Source organism: Vombatus ursinus, unplaced genomic scaffold, assembly GCF_900497805.2.
Source record: "Vombatus ursinus unplaced genomic scaffold, bare-nosed wombat genome assembly UNPS02014852.1, whole genome shotgun sequence".
Taxonomy (NCBI): domain Eukaryota; kingdom Metazoa; phylum Chordata; class Mammalia; order Diprotodontia; family Vombatidae; genus Vombatus; species Vombatus ursinus.
In genome coordinates this window covers 3573220-3593995 of record NW_020954630.1, presented here as the reverse complement: position 1 = coordinate 3593995, position 20776 = coordinate 3573220, and the positions used below count along the sequence as shown (strand labels likewise).

Below are 20776 nucleotides of genomic sequence, written 5' to 3'. Positions count from 1 at the left end.
TAAATACTAAATGTAAATGACAACAAACTGTTAAAGATTCCAAAATGTTAGCAACTTTCTAATCTTAAAATTTAGTTGTAATGTCTATACTTTAACACATTAACAAATTTATACTTAATAATTATCAATATTAATATTTATTTATATAAGTATTAAATACCAGAGTGACCACAGAACAAAAATAAACATTAAAAAGACTTTTAATTAGTATAATTTTTTAGATTTCAGAGCTTGGGAGAAAAAAAATGCTATAACACATTAGATAAAATTCACATTCCTTGAAGAAAAAAAAAAAGAGAATTTTTCCCCCCTTATAAGAAAACCATGGGAAGGAGAGGTGGCAGCAGCACTCAATACCCCAAATGTCCAATACTATCACCTGCCCCTCTTCTGGCTTCAATAATTCTTTGTGGGAAGCAAAGGTCAAGAAATCAGAAAAACAGTCCAAAGCTTGAATTGGCAGAAAAAAAAATGCTACATTTGGTCACAACCACGTGGTATTAATAAAGGTCCGTAAAAAGGACTAAGGGGTTTTTCAACAGATTTTGAAACTTTCACATCCCATGTCTACCTCCTTAAAGGGATAGATGGCAAAAATCAAAGCAAATCTAACAATTTTATAATACCCACCTTGGACTAATTACAGAACCTTGAGTCCTTAAACCAACCTTTAGGGATCCCTGTTCTAGTATTTAAGGAAAAAATATTTATCAAAACCACTAGTGATTTTATGTACAGTGTCCTATAGCTAGGAAAAAATTTAGTTCTCTTTTATGTTGCTCTCTGTATCTTAAGATATTTGGACAAACTGAAAGAAACAATATTTATATGAAGCAGTTTAAAATTTTTCTATTTTTTGAGTAGACAAAAAGAAAAAAAAAGAAAAACATCATAAACTGATCAAAACCTACTTTTGCTCCCAAAACTTTATTCAGAGTGGATACCTCTAATATTTTGAAATGACATGTGAAACAATAGTTTTCCTTAGTGAAAACACTAGGAGTTCAAGGTTTGGGACCTAAATATCCTAAACCACGATTTATCATCAAAAAACTGCCAAGATGACAGAGCATCATCCTCTCTTCACCACAAACCAGAGTTTTATATGATTCTTACCACTTCTTAAGTTTTTTTTCTTTTCTGCATAGAGACAGCAGGGGGATGACAGGGCAGTAGACAGGTGGTCCACAGAAGAGGACAAGGTCTGGTGATATTCACATTTAATTTCATTGGTTTAAGAAACTACCAGCATTCAAAGTCTCTTAAGATTGCTGACTGGAATGACTGAAACGCTGTGACTTGCCCAAGGTCACAAAGCTAGTCTGAGTCATAGCCTATACTTGAACTTAGGTCTTCCTGACTCCAAGGCTAGCTCTCTAACCACTACACCATGCTGCTTCCCTTTTAGAGTAATAGTATTTTAGGATTAAAGAAGTGGGGAAAAAAGTAAAGAACTAGCATCTAAGGAGTATCCATCAATTAGGAAATGGATGAACAAATTCCATACATGAATGCAATTACTAACCTGTATGAAATCACAAAAGAGATCATTTTGGAGAATCCTGGGTAGCATGTACTGACAAATAAAGTGAAAAGAACTAGGAGAACAATAAGTACAAGAACAACAATATTTTAAAGGAAAAAAAACTGAAAGATCTTAAGAACTCTGCTCGATACAAAAATCACCCAGGTCTCTAGAAGATCTACAATGAAACATATTATCCTTCTTATGACAAAACAGTGATAAACTGAAGGTACAGGAAAACAGACATACATTTTAGGACACAGCCACTCTACAGATTCATTTTTCTTAACTATGCTTATGAATTACAATGGTTTAGGTTTTTCTTTTTTCTTGAGGGGAGAGAAGAACAGAAAGAAGTTCATAAAGAAACACACAGATAAGCAGGTCAGGTTTTAAAGTAATGCGTAATTATATGTACTTTTTTTTAAATATGCAAGTGGTATAAAATGTAAATTCAAGATTTTATATACTATCTTCTTTTGGTGTTCTGTTGTTTATGTGAAAATGCTCTTTCTTTGGTGTTTAAGTTCAGAATTTTTTTAAAGAATGCTATTATAAATTTTAAAAAAGAGAAGTCTGAAAAAAATATCTTTCATTTAAGGAAAATTTAGTGGATTTTTTCCCCAGTTTTTCCTCCTACCCAATCAAAGAGCCTACTTACCAAGAAACTAAATATTAGAATAATATACCTACCACTGGGATGACATGGGTTACTCCATCCCCACTGTCAATGACTATTCCTGTCAAGGTGCGTTCACCGACTTGCCGAGATGTCCAAGATGCTGCTAAAGCTAACACTGCCTAAAACGATGAAAAGAAAATTAGCAGATTATGAGGAGGGAGGAATAAACGTACTTGTCCTGCTTATTCCCAAGATTAATCAACAAGTAGTTTCTCCTGGAAGAGCAATGCTATCAAAGTCTCTTTCCTTTCCTTGCCCCTCTATTCTTCAGAATTTCAGTTCAAATTTAATCAATCACATTCTGAACAAGTGCATAACGATGTTAAGTCTATCATGGATCCAGCTTTCAATAAACTATTACAAGCTCAAGAATTCTATAATTTGTACAACATCCTTCACCATATTCTTCTACAAGATAAAATTCATACACCAAAATATCCAAGAGCAACAGAGAGAAAAATCTTTTCCTTTTGCTTTACTACAGAATGAGAGGACATCAAGGGTCATTTAGTTTAATGCTCTAAATTTGAATCAGTATATCTAAAATACATCCAAACATATATACAAATTAGGAAAATGTACTAGAAGACCCCCAAAAATAAACATGGGTTTCCTAGGCTCTAAGATCTCCAGGAAACAACAAAAGAAAAAAAAATAAAAGCTACAGAGGGTAAACCAACATGGAAAAAAATTTTATCAGCATTTTACAGCTCTTGTGGTACCATTTCTGATGGGGGGGGCAGGCAAGGGAGGGAAGAAGCATCTTTGTCTTGGTGCACATAAATACATACTATACTTCATGGCATTCTCCAAGATAAAGTTGGACAAAGAAAGACACAACGTCATCAAAAGGCATATCAGCAAAGTGAAATGTTCTAATAACTATAGTTTATGGGAAATGTTTATAAAGAGAGTCCATATCATACTTTAGTACTTTTCTTCAACCCTGAAGACATACAAAAAATAAAACTTCTAACAATAACCCTATGAAATTCACCTCATTTTGCCAATCTGTTGGAGGGCTAAGAAGATTTAAGACAATGAAGAATACATATTTTTACCTGAACTGCAATGTAGAGTCCTGGCACATTAAATGATTCAAACATGATTTCTGCAAGGTACTCTCTATTTTCTGGTGTGTTCAATGGAGGTTCTGTCTGTAAAAGAATCACTTTAATAAGCAGGCTCTCTACTTTCTCCCAAATCTCATACAATTAAAATAATAAAATTTTAGAGCTCTAAGAGACTTTAAAGTGAGTCCAACACCTTCTCAATACAAATGAGGAAACTGGAGCCCAGGGATATTAAAATGCTTAAGTAATTTAGTTATGAGCTGGCCTCCTGCTTGGCTACTCCAGGGATTTCTATACAGAAACTAGCTTGAAATCCTATAGAACACCCAGTAAGTAAGGTTACTCATTATAAATAGAATTAATCTATTTTCTGGTCACAGGAGAAATGGCCAACTTTAAATTTATAAAGATTACAAAAGCTACATTTTAAAAAACTAATACAAAGCAGTGGCCAAAAGTTCTTAACCAAATATTGTTTAACTTTTAAGATTAATTTCACATAACGAATGTGTGTATGTATATATGCATATATATGTATATATGTATGTCTATACTATTAATCATAATAGGTGAAAGTAAGCTTCATATCAAAAAAATTAAAATACTCTATACTAAGTAGAGATATTACACTTCATTGACAAAAGCCTTATAAATGATAAAAATTAGAATTGATTACAAGAAAGTAATCAAAGCTAATAATAAAAGATAAATTCTATAATAATTTCTTTTAACTAGATGCTTATACTGTGTCAGCAAAACAGCAAAAGGAAAGTATCTTTTATGGACATTTAATTCTTTTATAAGAGGTATAGCAGACAATAAGATTAGAAAAGCTATAGATACTGGGCAAGAAAATTTTCCTACAAGCCAAAAGCTAACAAATTCTTAATTTAGCTTGGGCCTCTAATTTAAAGTTTGGTAAACAACTATTGCTCAAGTGTAACATGGTAGAAAAAAAGGTAACAAGTAAAGGTTAGAAGGAATCAGCTAGAATTAAATTTTTCCTAAGTCTCTTGGCTTTTTTAGAGTTCAAAATCAATGTCAAATTACATGTTCTTCTAACACCTTTGTACCTTCCACTCTCCAATAATCACTCTCCAAGTTTAGATGCCTTTAATAAAAATTTCCCCCAGCCTACACTCAGGCCATCAGGAAGCTTCAGATCAGACAAGAAGAGAGGGGCAACAGCAGACAGCCAAATCTTGTGAGTAGGAGGCCAGGTTATTATAGCATATAGTTTGCTTTCACCATAAAACAGCTGCCGAAAACTTGCAGCTCTAGCTCTAAGAGCAGTAGCATAAAGTACAGAGTACTTGCCTCAGAGTTCTAGTCCTGTCTCTGACATTTACTGGCTATGTAACTCTGGGCAAATGCCCTCAGGCAACTCTTTAAATTGGCCGACAGTTATTAATCTACACTTCTAGAGGGAGTTTTCTCACCAGGTGCTCCCCTATACCTATGAAATCTTAAATCTAAACCTTCCCCCACCCCTCCAAAAAAAAGTCAGATGGACATATTTGTAAGAATGATAATGAGAAAAAAGGGACAACAATAATAACTAGAATCCACAAATAACCCCAAATTTTCATTCTAACCCCTGTTATGGCTTCAGGTACTTGCCCAACAAACTTAAACAGCAATGATTATGCTGACTGCTTTTTTCTTGTTCTTGCTTCTGCTAGTCAGCATTCATATAAGCAGCAAAAGAGAAGTGAAATGAACAAATGAAGAAGTAAGAAGAAAACAAAGCAAGGGATCTACGAAGTGGCAGGAAAAAACTACATAAATCAACCTGTGAGACTTCAAGAGTAGGTTCTATTACAATATCCCAGGTACAACTATCTGACAGATGTGACAACAGCTCTGAGACTTGGTGGTTCTGCAAGGATTCCAGCTTCAATGCTGGCAAGAATTTGTAACATTCTTTATTGTTCTCTAGCTTTAAAATGTTTATAGTGATATTTCCATAACAAATCTTTATACTTATTGTTACTTTCAATGTCTTTTCTATGAGGATAATTTGATTTTTAAGCTATCTTTCCTACAATACAAAGATTTTAAAGCTATGTACTAACTATGTACAAGCTAAATACTTACTATGCTTTTTTATTCTAGATGGCAAGAAGAAATCATCAAACCTGGACAGATTTAAGTCTTACCCTTGGGTTCAAAAAAATCACTTCATTGCTATAGAAAAGTAAGGTGTATGCAGTTCACTTGAAAAATATCTGTATCTCTTAGTGGACTGAAGGCTCTAAAAGAGTCAACAGTTTGATATGGCATAGTGTCCAGAAATAGGAAGGTGAATGTTCCATATTGTACCCTAATATTCCAAGCCCCATATTTTAAGAAGGAATAAAAAGCGAAAGAGCATGTAGAAGAAAGTGGCCAAAAGGTTGAAGGATCTCCACCTCATGTCATATGAGGATCAGCTGGCAGAACTCAAGATGTTTCACCTAAAAAACACTTAAGAAACTATCAATCAAATAGGTTTGTTTTGTTTTCTAAAGGTCTGTCAAGTAGAAGAACAGCCCTTTAAAACTAATTGCAATAAGTAGAAGTTGCAGAGAGATACCTTTTAGAACAATGTAACAAAAAATTTCCTAACAGAGTATTTCTGATATCTAATAAATGAACTGAGGATACTCATAAGGTAGAGGGTTCCACCTCATGGGAAATCTTCAATAAAGGCTGGATGACCCCTTCTCAGATATATAGTATAGGTTCAGATACTGACAAGACTGAGGTCCCTCCAACTCTTAGATTTTTTTGATTCTATAACCATATATGACTTGGGACAGGAACAAAAGAACAACTGGCAGATATGAAAGCAAACTTCCTGCTACCTCTTTCTCTCTATTATGTATATACATCATGGCTATAAGAGAATAAAAGATAGATTTTGGTCCAAAAAGCATAGTAAGTATTTAGCTTGTACATAGTTAGTACATAGCTTTAAAATCTTTGTATTGTAAGAAAGATAGCTTAAAAATCAAATTATCCTCACAGAAAAAATATTGAAAGTAACAATAAGTATAAAGATTTGTTATGGAAATATCACTACAAACATTTTAAAGCTAGAGAACAATAAAGAATGTTACAAATTCTAACATTAGAAAATAAAAATTTAAAATTCAAACTTGAAATATTTGACAATGCACCTACATGAAAAAAATACAATAATAAATTATAGATGGAGCTAGACTTTGAGTCAGAAGACTTGGGTTCAGATTCTAGCTCCACTACTTAATGTCTTTGGGCAGATTACTTGCTTTCTCCAGCTCTGAGTCTTCTCATATAAAGAAATAAAGAGATGAATCTAGATGGATTATAAGCCCATTCTAGCTCTAAATCTCTAGTTTTATCATCATGTCTCATTTTAAATATTTGGATCCTGTTACATAAACTTACTCTCTATAACATAAGCATTTTTCATTATGAAGTTAATTTTGTCCTCAAAAAGATATTCCGGGGTAATACGTAATTTTATTTATGATGGCTAGATCTTCTATTATCAAACTAAAATCCTCTCATTTCTCTGTAATGTTTTATTTTGCTTAAGCAAAAGTAGTCAGGAATGCATATATACCTTATCTTAATAAACAGTACATATTCTGAATAAAAGGCATTTTTAAACAACTATTTTCAAATATGTAATAATATATTTGGTTCTAATTGCTGAAATAAATAGAATTCTAATTGTAAATAAATTCCAAAAAAACAAGATTTTAAATGTCACTCAATAAAACCTCTCTTTTGCAATTTTCTGGGGAAAATATATTGGGAAAATGTAAACTGAGAAAAACTGCAACCAAGCAGTTAAGACAATGCTTGTCCTAACAAGTATAAAGTGGACTGCCAATTCTAACAGAGAAATGATTATTAAGGATCTCACTCATTTCAAAAAACCAAAAGCGCCTTCTGCAAAGGAATATGATGACAACTTTCCTTTCAGTGTTGGCTCAGACATGAATCCAGGAAGCATCTCCAAAGGCGAGGAATACCTGACACAGGGATGCCAGCCTGTGAGATTGCTACAAAGAACCTACAATATCTTAATAAATTGCCAAGCACTCATTAGCAGCTTGCATATAAAGTGCTGTCTGCTCATTGGGACTAGTTTCAAAAAATATAAAAGAGACAAAGAACTGCTTCATAAATCTTTTAACCACTGAGACCAAATAAAGTAAAGATTTTTTTTTAAACTATGCACAGTCCAAGAAGATGTCTCAGGACCTTCTGCTGATATATTTCAATATAATGTGGTCGTAGGGGTGGGGAACCTGGGGCCTCGAGGACACATGTGGTCCTCTACGTCCTCAAGTGTGGCCTTTTGACTGAATCCAAACTCCATAGAACAAATCCCCTTAATCCTTTTATTAAACTTGGACTGTTGTGTAAAACTTGGACTCAATCAAAAGGCCACACCCAAGGACCTAGAAGGCCACATGCGGACTAGACCACAGGATCCCCACCCCTGTGTGCATCTCCCTGTATAAGAAGACATTAAAGACCCTTCCAAGGGGCAGCTAGATGGTGCAGTGGATAGAGCACTGGCCCTAGAGTCAGGAGGATCTGAGTTCAAATCCCAGCTCAGACACATAACACTCACTAGCTAGGTGACTCTGGGCAAGTCACTTAACCCCAATTGCCTCAAACAAAAAAAAAAGATGCTTCCTACAACTTTCCATACAATGTACTATGGGAAAGATAAAGAGGAGATTTTGTACCACATGTAAATAAAGAGTCTAGAAAAAGTCCTAATAAATAATAGGTCTGCACAGGTAAATGAATAGCAGTGATCAGACAAGTAAATGGGGGCACCAAGGAACTTTCACAAATATTATGAGGAATAAAATGCAAAAAATATATATTAATAATACAGAAGATTTGTTGGGTTTGAGGAAAATGTGCAAATTACAGAAAGTATAAACTTCTATTAGTTAAGAGGGGTTCCAGATAATAGAAAACCTGACAGAAAGTATTTAAAAGTAAGTAAATTCCTAAATAACTAAATGACTCTTTGTGATAACATGGGAAAGTTTTGTTAAAAGGGATAGGTCTAAATTTTTTTTAATACAAAAAGGGATAATTTTCTGAGTAGGTAAGGGGTATATTTAGAAATTAGGATAATGTAAAAACAAAGATATCACTTTTTTAAGATTTAGGAAAAGATGAAAATGACATCTTGCCTCATCCTCTACCATAAAAATGACATCTTACTCTACCATAAAAACGGAAAAAATTCCTGTTATCCCCAGTAGGATGCCCTTAAGAGGAGTTATGTCCTTAAAATTTCTCTAAAAGATACTAGCTTTTTAAAATTTCATGTCATTTTAAAATTTGTACAGTTTAGCATTCATAAAAAAGTATTTCATTCCCCTTAGTTCAAAATGCTCACCATTAAAAAATAGTGATCTTCAGGTTCAGCTCGAAGGTATTTAAAAATTACTTGTTCCATGAATCTTTCCATGAGATCCCAATCTTCAATTATACCATGTCTTATAGGCCACTGATGGAAGATACAGCAAAAATACACAAAATTTTAGTTCATATCATTGAACAGTTGCCAATAATAATAGCATAAAAAGTTGTTTATGAAAAAAACAACTGTCTATTTTGTGGGAGTTAAATTTATATATGAGAATATGTGAAAGCTACCAAAAACAATTCAGCTATGTAACCAGAATTATGCTATCTACCTCTATGTTCTTCCTCATCCTCCCAGTAGGAAGTACCATATTTATCTTATACACTGTGGTGACAAGAGACTACTATATTAATCATTAAAGAAAATCTGTCATTTCTTCATGTTCAGTCAGTATTTAAGTCTATGAAGCCAATTCTACCTATAACCAAAAATAAACTCAAAGGTAAGAGAAATTGAGTTTAAATATTCTCATAACACCTAGCAGAGGTCTCTCATATAATGGTAACACTCAAATGTTTACTAGCTAATTGAACAGGCTAAGAACCATAATGGCACATTAAATAACAGAACAGAAGGTTGAAATAACATGTTAAAAAGACATCTAAAAGAACACAACTCATCTTCCCCTAAAATACCAAGACCTTTTTCTAACTTCCCTATTTCTGTTGCGGGTACCATCATTCATCCAATGACCCAGGCTCAGAACCTCAGAGTGACCTCTTCATTCTCCCCCCTTCCTACCACCACCCAATCTATTACCAAATCCTGTTCTTCTTCATAAGAAACCCTTGTATCCACCCCATTCTCTTCACTCACACAGACTCAACTCAACCTTCATCACCTCTCACTTCTAGGATAAAATACAAATTTCTCCATTAGTCATTTAAGGTCCTTCCTAATATGGTTCCAACCTATTTTTCCAGACTTTATTTAACATTATTTCCTCTCATGTACCCTATATTCCTGCCAAACTAGTCTATTTTTTGTTTCCTGTATATGAAATTCTCTCTTGAACCTCCTTGCCTTTCCACATGTCTAAAATTCTCTCCCTCTGGAAATATCCAGCTCCCTTTAAGACTCAGGTCAAGTGTCATTTCTTAACACAAGGCCTTTTCTGACTACCTCCCTCCTCAGATGTCAGTGCTCTCCTTAATGCCAAGATTATTCTGTATATATTTTAAATTTATTTATCTATATATAAGTTTTCTTCCCCATAGAACGTAAGTTCCTTTAAATTGGGGGCTGTTTTTCCTGCTTTTGGTTTAGTTCTTGGTACACAGTAGGTACTTAATAAATGCTTGTTACACTGAATTGCCTAGAAAATGTGAGACCCCTCCAAGTTTTTTTTAAACTTCTGATTATGATTCTTTTTTTATTTTCTTTGTCATTACCATGAATTTAAACATCCACAAACATAAACATTTCCTTATACAAAGAACAGAAAAAGAGAATTATCTGACAATCTCTATTATGTATAGCTTTAGTCTTTTCTAAGTAAATTTAACAGGGTGGTTACAACAGTACTCTATTTGACTGTATATACTTCTGAACTTCCCTCTGCACTTTTCTGGGTAATCTTTTAATGTTTCATTGATGCTCCTCTTCCTATGAATTAAAGACTAATTTGTAAAGTAATTAAGAAAAACTAAGTCTTACTGTCTTAATGAAACAACAAAGCATACCTTCCCTTACCACACACGTGTACCTAGAACACGATGCCAATAATGGCACTGCCTACTAGAAATCTCCTTTCCTTGACTCCTATAAGTAAACTCCCTTTCCAAGAGACCCATTAGCAAGTCTGGTAACCTTTGAAAAGAAATTACTATAACAACACTATGGTAGAATTTATCTGAATTATCTATAGAAAGAACTAATCAAGGTCTCCTCAAACTATATCATCTCCGAAAAATTCCCAAAGAAACTTTACTCCCATAATTAGACTAAAAGGAACAAGAAAGCAAGAGATGGTACCTTTTTATAACTGAGGTTACAGAACAAAACTTCATGATAATCCATACTTTGGGGGTCAGTTATTTACTTACATTCTCCTTAAAAATAATTACTTTAACCCTATTCTGAACAAAACATAGAAGTGCATTAAGGCTAGAACAAATATAAGCCTATGTTACACTATATTAAATCAACTCTTAGAAATAGTGAAATCTTTCCCCAAAAAAAATTACAATCGGCTCATGTAATTTGTCCTTCTTACACCCTTCAAACTCCAGTCAATCCTTTGGGGAACACAGTTCTTCAGTTGAACAATCCCAAGCAATACACAAAAGACAAGTAGCCCATATGTTGGGCATCAAAGGAGCTAAATCAGGGGTAGGGAACCTGCGGCCTCGTGGCCTTCTAGGTCCTTGGGTATGGTCTTTTGACTGAGTCCAAGTTTTATAGAACAAATCCTTTTATTAAGGAGATTTGTTCTGTGAAGTTTGGATTCAGTCAAAGGGTCACACTTGAGGACCTACAGAGCCACATGTGGCCTCAAGGCTACAGATTCCCCACTCCTGAGCTAAATCATCAACCCTGACATGAAGTTATCAGGAGAAGTTAAATGAGAGTAAGACAGCTTTGGGTAAAGCAGGAACAAAAATAAATCATTATTTTGTTTCCACTGCTGATGGCATATCTTGTTAAATTTTTCTTATTGTTTAGTTGTCTTCAGTAATATCTGATACTTCATGACCCTATTTGGGATTTTCTTGGCAAAGATACTGAAGTGGTTTGCCATTTCCTTCTCCAGCTCATCTTACAGATGAGGAAACTAAGGCAAACAGGATTAAGTGATCTGCCCAGAGTCATACTGCTAGGAAGTGTCTCAGGACAGATTTGAACTCACATAGATGAGTCTTCCTGACTCCAGACCCAGCACTCTATCCACTGCTCCACTTAGCTGCCCTTTATGTTAAACAGCACTTTAAATTCGTTCCTAATAACTTTCAGTATTAATAAACTAAGAAAACATGATGGCTTAACATTAGATGAGTATACATTTGGCTGGAAAGTCTTACTCAAAAAAGTTTCAACCGTTTAATATAAGTTGGTAAAGGCAGGCAGAATGTAGATGAAGGAATGTTCCACAGGGGATGGTGTTAGGTTCCCATACTACTAATATTTTAACCAATTATATGTGATGGAGATCGTTGCTAGTGATACCAAACTAAAAGAAGTGGCTTAGAACCTTTGAGATAAGATTAGAATTGAAAATTACTTTGACAAACATTAGAAGTAAGAGGATAAACTGAATGATGTTTAACAGAGAAATTCAAAACAATTCACTTAGGATAAAGCAAAACAAACAAACAAAAAACCCCACAAGTTTGGGGAAATGATTAATGAATATTCCAAAGCATGACACAAAAAGATAATAATATGTTTTAAAATAATATAACAATAATAATAATAACTAGCACTTATATAGCAGTACTTACTACATACCAGGCACTGTGCTAATTTCTTTACAATTATTATCTCATTTGATCCTCACAACAACCCCAGGAGAAAGGTGCTATTATTACCCTCACTTTATGAGCCTCAGTTTCCTCAGTTGTAAACTGAGGAAACTGAGCAAAACAGAGGTTAAGTGACTTGCCCAAGGTCAAGCAACTAGTAAGTTCTGAGACCACATCTGCATTCAGGTCTTCTTGATTCCAAGCACAGCATTCTATCCATTCTGCCACCTAGCTGTCTTACACTAGACATGTACAAATACACCATCTAATAAAATGGATACTGGTCATAAGGTGGCCGTTATAGATTCATTTATAAGAATCATTAGTCATATGCCCTCAAACAATAAACACATTTTTACATACACACATACATCTGGTAAAAGAGTAACGTAACATACCTGGCTAAAATACAAGTGCTATTTCTGCCTCCTAATATTACTGTTACTGTTTTAAAAAACTAAGAATGATATCAGGCTGTATAAAGAATAGAAAGCATATCATTAAATAATCAACAAGAATTTATTAAGCAATTATCATGTACTAACTAAGGAAAAAAAGAAATGCAAAAAACAAAATATACAAAAACATTCCCTAACCTCAAGGAGGTTATTTACTAATAGGAGAGAGAACATATAAATACATAATATAAGATACATAATAAATAGAAAGGTAACTAACCACTAAATATTTGTCAGGCATTTTAGACTTTTCCAGAACCCACAATCTGAGTGAGATACAGGAAACTTCAAGATGAAACACAGAAAAATAAATAACATTAAAGCACTACAAGATAAAGCTTATGAAAAATACAAAAGAAATCAGGATAGAATAAAGACAGTGTTTAAAAATAACCTCAAATACATAAAATGATAATGAATAAATGTTGATCAAAATATCCTCATTCCCCACTGTAGCACTGTCATACAATAGAATTTCAAATAAAGTAGTACATTTTGAACCCTATTCAAAAAGACTTGATTCCTGAAGACTCAATCAAAAGGAACTAGGTAGAGTAAGTTTCACACAATCTCATATGTCACAGATTGCAAAATTAACATTAGGGAGCATCCAGAATTTGCCATTTTCAAAAAGGGAAAAAAATGGAATCAGGGCAGTATTTAGATATCACATGGAAATTCTAGACTAGAAGAGCTATTTGTCACCGAAATGTTTTGGCAAGAGAGATTTCCTTCTCTGGAGTTACTAAAAAATGTCTAGGGATTTAGGTAAAGTAATGACTATAAGTAGAGGTAAGGTCACTTGCAATCCTTTTCAAACCTCTGATACTCTGTCACTTTACAATGATTACCCAACTCAACAAGCATACTGATCAAACATCAGGTCAAAGAGTATGAATACACAAAACACTATCTACTTCATTTGTGTCAGGAATCCTGGGGGGTGGGGATGAAGGGTGGGGGAAGGAATGTTACCCAGAAAAATTTTAGTCGGGTACCAATAGTTTATAGAGGATAACCTTGAAACAAATACAAGATTTTTCCGAGAGGCAATTTGGGTTGTTTAACTAGGGCATGAGCATATACATGTGATGTTTCTTCAAAGTATAAGAATTATGAATTATTTATACACATATAAAAGTAAATGTGTATTACTATATCAGCAAAGAAGCTTTCCAGAAGATGCTACTATAATTCAACCACACAGAGATGTAATGTGATATGGTAGGAAAAGTCATGGATTTGGAAACAGGATTTGTATTCAAATCAGTCGTCTAGACCAGAAAGTGAGGGAGATCTTGCAGAAGTCACTTAATCTCTCTGAGCCTCAGTTTTCTCCTCTGTAAAAAGAGAAGCCTGGACTAGATGACCTTTAAGGTCTCTTCCCCTCTACAGCTATAAGCTAGCCTATGAAAAAAAAGAAAAATGTATCTACTAGAAATTCTAGAAGCTTACAGATAAATCCATCTTGTATAAAATTTAAATTTTATCTAGTGTGTTTTTTCAAATAAAACAAGTTTCTTTTTATTTATATTTATTGTTGAAATGGTCAGTTTTGAACTAACCACACAAGTGGGATAACATGTAGAGTACTGCTTCATTATTTTATCTTTAGCGTTATTTCCCAGATGAGATATACATATTTTCAAAAATAATTATAAAAAACATTCCAAATTCCCCCCCAAATTGGCAGATTATTTACCATCTTGCATCAATTACTCTATGGCTCCACAGTCAAGAATCAACTCTAGGGGCAGCTAAGTGGCACAGTGGATAGAGCACCAGCGCTGAAGTCAAGAGGACTTGAGTTCAAATCCGGCCTCAGACCAAACACTTTCAAGTCACTTAACTCCAATTGAAAGAAAAAGAAAGAAAGAAAGAAAGACAGACAGACAGACAGACAGACAGACAGACAGACAGACAGAAAGAAAGAACTCTAAGCTTTTGTTTCAATTTTACCTTTGTAGCATATGTAGGTTTATCTATGGCTTCATCTCCTATGAAAAAGTCAAGGTCATCAACTCCCCTTAGTACTCTCCTTTGGGCCTGGTCAACTACTTTTGCTGATTCTCTGATAGCAATACCTTAAAACAAAAGCACAAAAATGTCCAGCATGAACACCAATCACTTAAATGAACAAGGAAATACAATGTAATTCTTAAATACAATGTGCAATTTCAATCATTATTCCTTTTCCTTTCCCTTACAAGCACCCCCTCCAAAAGAAAAATCATTCAGGAAACATGCTACAAGAGATTCATGAAAAACATCTGTTATTTTCAGTATAGTTCAAAGGGACTAATCATTTAGCTGCTATTAATGTCGACAGAAGATGCAGACTTGAACTTCCCATTATTATTCTGAAAACTTCTTTTGGACAAGTAAATGAAAAGTTCCTGGGTTAAAACACATCAAGAAAGCTAGAAAATAAAAATACAGGCTGAGTCACAGGATGTAAACAGTAAGTAAAAAGAAAAAAAATGCTTGAAAATCATCATCAATTAAGTCTGATTCTGAGCAAGACCAAATCAATATAGGTTTTTAGTATGATTTTCGAAGAACCTCCACTTTAAAGAGGAGGCCCAGGCCAGCCCCATCCTCTTTCTCTCCAGGCTTCACTCCAGTCTCCCAGGCTTTCTTTACAATGCACTACTCCAGGTACCTTCGCTTCCCCTACCCAACCCTTTTCATCTTTTCATGTGTTATCTTCCCCCTTTAGAATGTAAACTCCTTAAAAAATAAAGAAAGAACGTAAGCTCCTTTCTGGTCACATTTGGATTCCCAGCCCTTAGAAGCAGCGATTGGCACATAGTATGCAGTGCTTAATAAATCTGCTTGCTGACCTGACTTGAACCTATAGATATGTAGAATTTCCCATTAAAAGGAAATAGTAACACCAACAAGTAAAAGGACAACACTGGCAAGAGTGTTTTAAGCCACCAATGATCCAAGATAAACAACAACCTAAAGTACAGCACTACATAATACATTGTTATTTATGGTTTCAGTACATTATTTTAAATAAACTATTAACCCCACACATATGACAGTGTATAACAAAACTAAGCTTCACCTCTAGTGTAAAACATATTTATTTATCCAGAGTTCAATTTCCTCAGAAATGTTGTTCAAGTCTTCCCTAAAACTACACATTTCCCTGTAAATTCACGAGCATTATCCTTGAAGTGTCTTTATCTAAAGACACAAAAGTGATTATTACATGCTTAAATATTCCTCTCTATACCTACACTGTTCTTATTTAAATGTGATCCTAAAATATATTAATAGAATTATACTGCCCTTACAGTATTTATGATAGAATGCAAACGCACAGACCTGACCATACCACTCTGCTACTCAAAAACCTTCAGAGGCTCCCTGTTGTCTATCACGTAAAATATAAAATCCTTACTCTAGCATTTAAAACACGCCAATCTCCTCCACTCCTTAATTCCTCTCCAGGCTCAACACCCGACTCTCCAGACTTCATTCTCTACCATGTCCCAGCAGCCTTCTCAACCAGGAAAATCCCTGGTCCCCTGAAGCAATTTCCTGTTTGGTAGGTGACTACTGGAATCTCCATTAGAAGGAAGTGCCCAGGCCAGTCATGTTCACTCTTTCATTCCTCTCCAAGCTTGGCTCCTTGACTCCATGAATTTTATCCCCATTCCATACTCCAAACCCATTTCAGTGTTCTTTTCATGCCTGGTCTTTCCCCATTTGAATGTAAGCTCCCTGAGGGCAGGGATTGTCTTTTTGCTTGGACAGCTTTTGTATATTTAATGCTTAGCACAGTGCCTTGAACATAATAAGCATTTAATAAATACTTACTGACTTGACTCTACCTAATTTCATGGCCTTGTTTCACACTACGTTCCTTCATACACAAACAGTACTACCTCTGCTATGATTTTACCTTATACTTCTCTCCCTCCACACAGCTGTGCAGATGGTTCTCCTATCCCTAGAATGGACTTCCTTTTCATCTCTGCCTGCTTCAATCTGCTCTTTTTGAGGCTCATCTTGAGCATCATATGCTCCATGATACCTCTTCTCATGCCCTGAACTCCCAGACGAAAAAAGCTCTCTACTAAAATTATTCAAGAGCTTTTAGTCTCTACAACATTCTACTTTGTATCAAACTTATTTGTCTACGTGTCCTGTTCCAAACACTTCCTCTCCATCTCTCCAATTTGGTTGGTAAGGGAAAGTAAGGGTTTAAAAAAAATCCTTCTTAACTCTCAAAATGTAACAAACTACATAGATACTTAATGTTTTAAATTAAACCACTGAATGGGAATTCATTTAATTGGTTCCACACAAAAGATGTCAGATGATTTTGTAAAGTCAAAACACTCTAACTGACCAGAAAATCATCCAACGTTATTTAATTTTAGTTCATCACCACTTTAACACAGTCAGGCCAGTTTTGATTTTCCATATTCCTGGGAGATTTGATTTGTGGTTGTGGGTTTGGGGTTTGTTTGTTTGTTTTTGATATTTATTCAGAGCTAAAGATCAAGATCAAAGAGAGTATTGGCTGAACACTAAAGATGCTATCACAAAGAGACAGAATTAAGTCGTATTTCTGTTTATGTTCTCTGCTAGCACAAAGTACATCTAAAATTTACTCACCCCTGCAGAATCATCCCTCTAGTAGAAAGCTTTTAATGCAGACTTCAGAACTGCCTGACATACAGTTAGTGCTATATAAATGTTCACTATTATTAGCTATTATTAACTGAGCCAAATAAGATGCTAATGGGATCATACTTTGAATAACTGTTCACAAAACATTCTTTAAAAAAAATTTCAAAAACATCAAAAAACTACTGAAATAAATAAGTTATCTTAAATTTCTATAAGTGCCCACTTCATCAAGGCTAACTATCCACTTATAAGGGGAAAAATTAAGGGGAAACTAAAGACTTCTTTACTGTATCTTGAGGTGACTAAGAAAAGGCATATGGGAAAGATGAAAAAGGACAAAAGTTCCCCAGTCTAGTGCCCCCTTCACTATAGACTCTCAATGTACTACTAGTTCCATATTCTTTTAGGTCTAGATTTGAAAGACCATGGAGACAACAAATACAGAAGGGCTAAGAATATACTAGGTGGCACAGTGGAGACAGTACCTAAATTAAGAGGGCCCACAGACCTTTCTGGGCAGTTAGGTGGTGCAATGGATAGAGTGCCAGGCCTGGAGTCAGGAAGACTCAGCTTCATGAGTTCAAATCCAGCCCCAGACCCTTACTAGCTTTGTGAACCTGGGCAAGTCACTTAACCCTGTTTGCCTCAGTTTCCTCATCTGTACATAAGCCAGTGAAGGAAAGAGGCAAACCACTCCAGTATCTTTGCTAAGAAAACCCCAAGTTGGGTCCCAAAGAGTCAACAAGACAAGAAATGACTGAACAACAACAACAATGGATACACTAGTGAGAGTGATGGAAGGAGTCAGTGCTGGAAATTAGTCTAGAAAACTGGGCTGAAAAGTAAGATCAAGTCAGAAATAGATCTGAAGGTACAGAAAACAAGAGTTATGAATGGAGACAGAAGAATGCTCAGAGTTACAGGTAAATTATTGGCTAAAGTTGTCTACTGAATAAAAATCAAAAGATCCATCTACACTGGTTGTTCCATTCAGTGACACATAAAAAAAAAATTTGTGACAGACACTAACCAAATAGAACATAAGCCCAAATTAAATCTCTCAGCCATTGGAGTGGTTTTATAGAGCAGTTATTTCCAAATGTTTATGGAGACCTATCTCCACTCCAATTTAAAACAAATTTTTCAATACACAATTCTAATTATGAATATTTATTTGTAAATTATATATGTACTATTATACTATGAATTAAAGATTATAAAATATATACAAAGCATACATTTTAAAAAGATGAGATAAAATTAAATAAGTAATATTTTAAATTTGAACATGTTTAATTTAAATTTTAAAAGTTAATATATTCTGTCTTGGATATAATAAGTTTGAAATGCCTATGGGACATCCAGTTCAAAATGCAGTTTTGATTTTTGTTTTTTTTGTTTTGGTCTTTTTTTTTTTGGCTAGGCAATTGGGGTTAAATGACTTGCCCAGGGTCACACTGCTAATAAGTAACAAGTGTCTGAGACACATTTGAACTCAGGTTCTCCTGACTCCAGGGCCAGTGCTCTATTCACTGAGCTACGAAGCTGCCCCCAAAATGCAGTTTTTGACATATGATTATAGCACACAAAAGAAACTAGTACTGTATATAAAGATCTAGGAATCATCTGCATAAAAATATTAATTTAACCCACTGGAGTTGAGAAAATCACTGAATAAGATAATATAGCTTAACAAGAACCCAAGAGAGCTTGAAGAACATGCATAATTAGCTGGGACGACACAGAAGAAGAATTGGAAAGGGGACAAAAGGAATAGTCAGAAAGATAGGAGGAGAACCAGCAGAGAGCAGTGTCAAAAAAATCAAGAGGAATTAGTAGCAAAAATAAAGTGATCAACAATGCTCAAGGCTACACCAAGGTCAAAAAAAATTGGAAAATGCCCTCTAAGGTGCCTTCTAAAACTAAGGTTCTATACTTCTAAATCCCATAAAATAAGAAGCCAGAAAGAACAAGAGCTCAGAACTACAAATTTTATTAAAATATTAAAATAAATGGAATTCAATTAAAATTTTTACTCAAGTTCATAAAAATGGTTCTCTATCACATATTTGATGTGACAACAAAAAATAAAGTTTCATCTAAAAGCCAATATATTTATCGATTAGGACACTTGCCTCTATCTCCAGAAATATTAGACTAATTTCTCCAAAAGATAAATTGTCACTTCCCCAAAATGACAAGTGTTGGAGGGGCTATGAGAAAACAAGCACGTTAATAAAATGCTGGTAGAGCTGGGAATTGATCCAACTATTCTGGAAAGCAATTTGAAACTACACCCCGCCAAAGTCACTAACCAGTGACTCAAATATAGCACTAGTAGGCCTGTACCCCAAAATGATCAAGGAAAAAAGAAAAAGGATCCATATGTACAAAAATATTTGTAACAGCATTTTGTTATAGCAAAGAGCTGAAACCTAAGGGGAAGGCGATCTAACTAGAGAATGACTGAACAAATTATGGTAAATGACTGTATTGGAACACTATTGTGCTGTAAGAAACTATGATAAAGTATGGTTTCAAACATACCTGGGAAGACTTATAGGAACTGGTGAATAACCAAGAGAACAACTACAAAGACAAACAACTCCGAAACACTTAATAACTGATTAATTTAATGACCATAATTCCAGAGGACCAATGAGGTGAGAGACTCAAGATGCAAGCTTCAATAGCATAAAACTACACCGGCTTTTGGAATGTCCTGTGTCTTAGGACATGGCCAATGTGGGAATTTTCCCTTTTTTGCTTGACTATGCTTATTTGTTACAAGAGTTTTGATTTTCTTTTTCATTTTCCAATGGAGAGGGAGAGGGGAGACAGAAAAATACAAGTTTGTTCATCAAAAAAATAATAACAAGGTTTTTTTTTTTTTCAATTTAGGGGGAGTGGAGTGGTTAGAATAGGGTAGTCAAAAAAGAAAAAAGAAAGAAAAGACCACCACCAAAACATTTTTAAATACATAAGAGGACAGAAGGAAGGGCAGAAATAAAGTTAAGCAGGACAATTTTAAGTTACATGTTGAATTTATTATATATTTTAAATGAAAAAACAAACTGTACATAATAAGAGATTTGCAGTTTCAGGTACAATCTTTTTTTTTTGGTTCTATCCTCTATTTCCAAATATAAATGCCCATTTTATTTGCTATTTGTAGTCAGAATTTTTCAAAAATAAATTTAAGTTTAAAAAAATAAAAATGAAGGCAACAAAATAAAACAACGTAAGGCTAGCAAGCTTTTTTACGTTAGGCTTCACATGGTAACAGCAGTCTGGAGGATTTGCTATGGTCATGGATCTTCTGATGTACAGAAATTCAGAAATTCAATTTTATCAGCTTAAAATGGATACCAGTCATCAGGTAAATGATATTGATATTGTGACAGCCAACCTCACAAGAAATTGATTCATAAACTAAAATGCCAATTTATTCATTTACAATGATGATATATCTTTCTGGTACGAAAACACTAATATC

General features: G+C 34.4%; 1 protein-coding gene across 3 annotated transcripts in view; it reads right to left on the bottom strand.

Annotated features, from left to right (window-relative positions):
- ACTR3B (actin related protein 3B) overlaps positions 1 to 20776 on the bottom strand; it is a 97087-nt gene that overhangs the window by 51247 nt on the left and 25064 nt on the right. For all 3 annotated transcript variants that reach the window (XR_003567213.1, XM_027841041.1, XM_027841042.1), the window contains exons 3-6: positions 14590 to 14714; positions 8682 to 8792; positions 3269 to 3364; positions 2219 to 2326 (exon numbers count right to left, since the gene is read on the bottom strand). Coding sequence is in view for 2 of the 3 variants with exons in the window: in XM_027841041.1 (XP_027696842.1) it covers positions 2219 to 2326; positions 3269 to 3364; positions 8682 to 8792; positions 14590 to 14714 (440 nt within the window). In the remaining variant the exon portion in view is untranslated. The remainder of the gene's footprint in view (positions 1 to 2218; positions 2327 to 3268; positions 3365 to 8681; positions 8793 to 14589; positions 14715 to 20776) is intronic.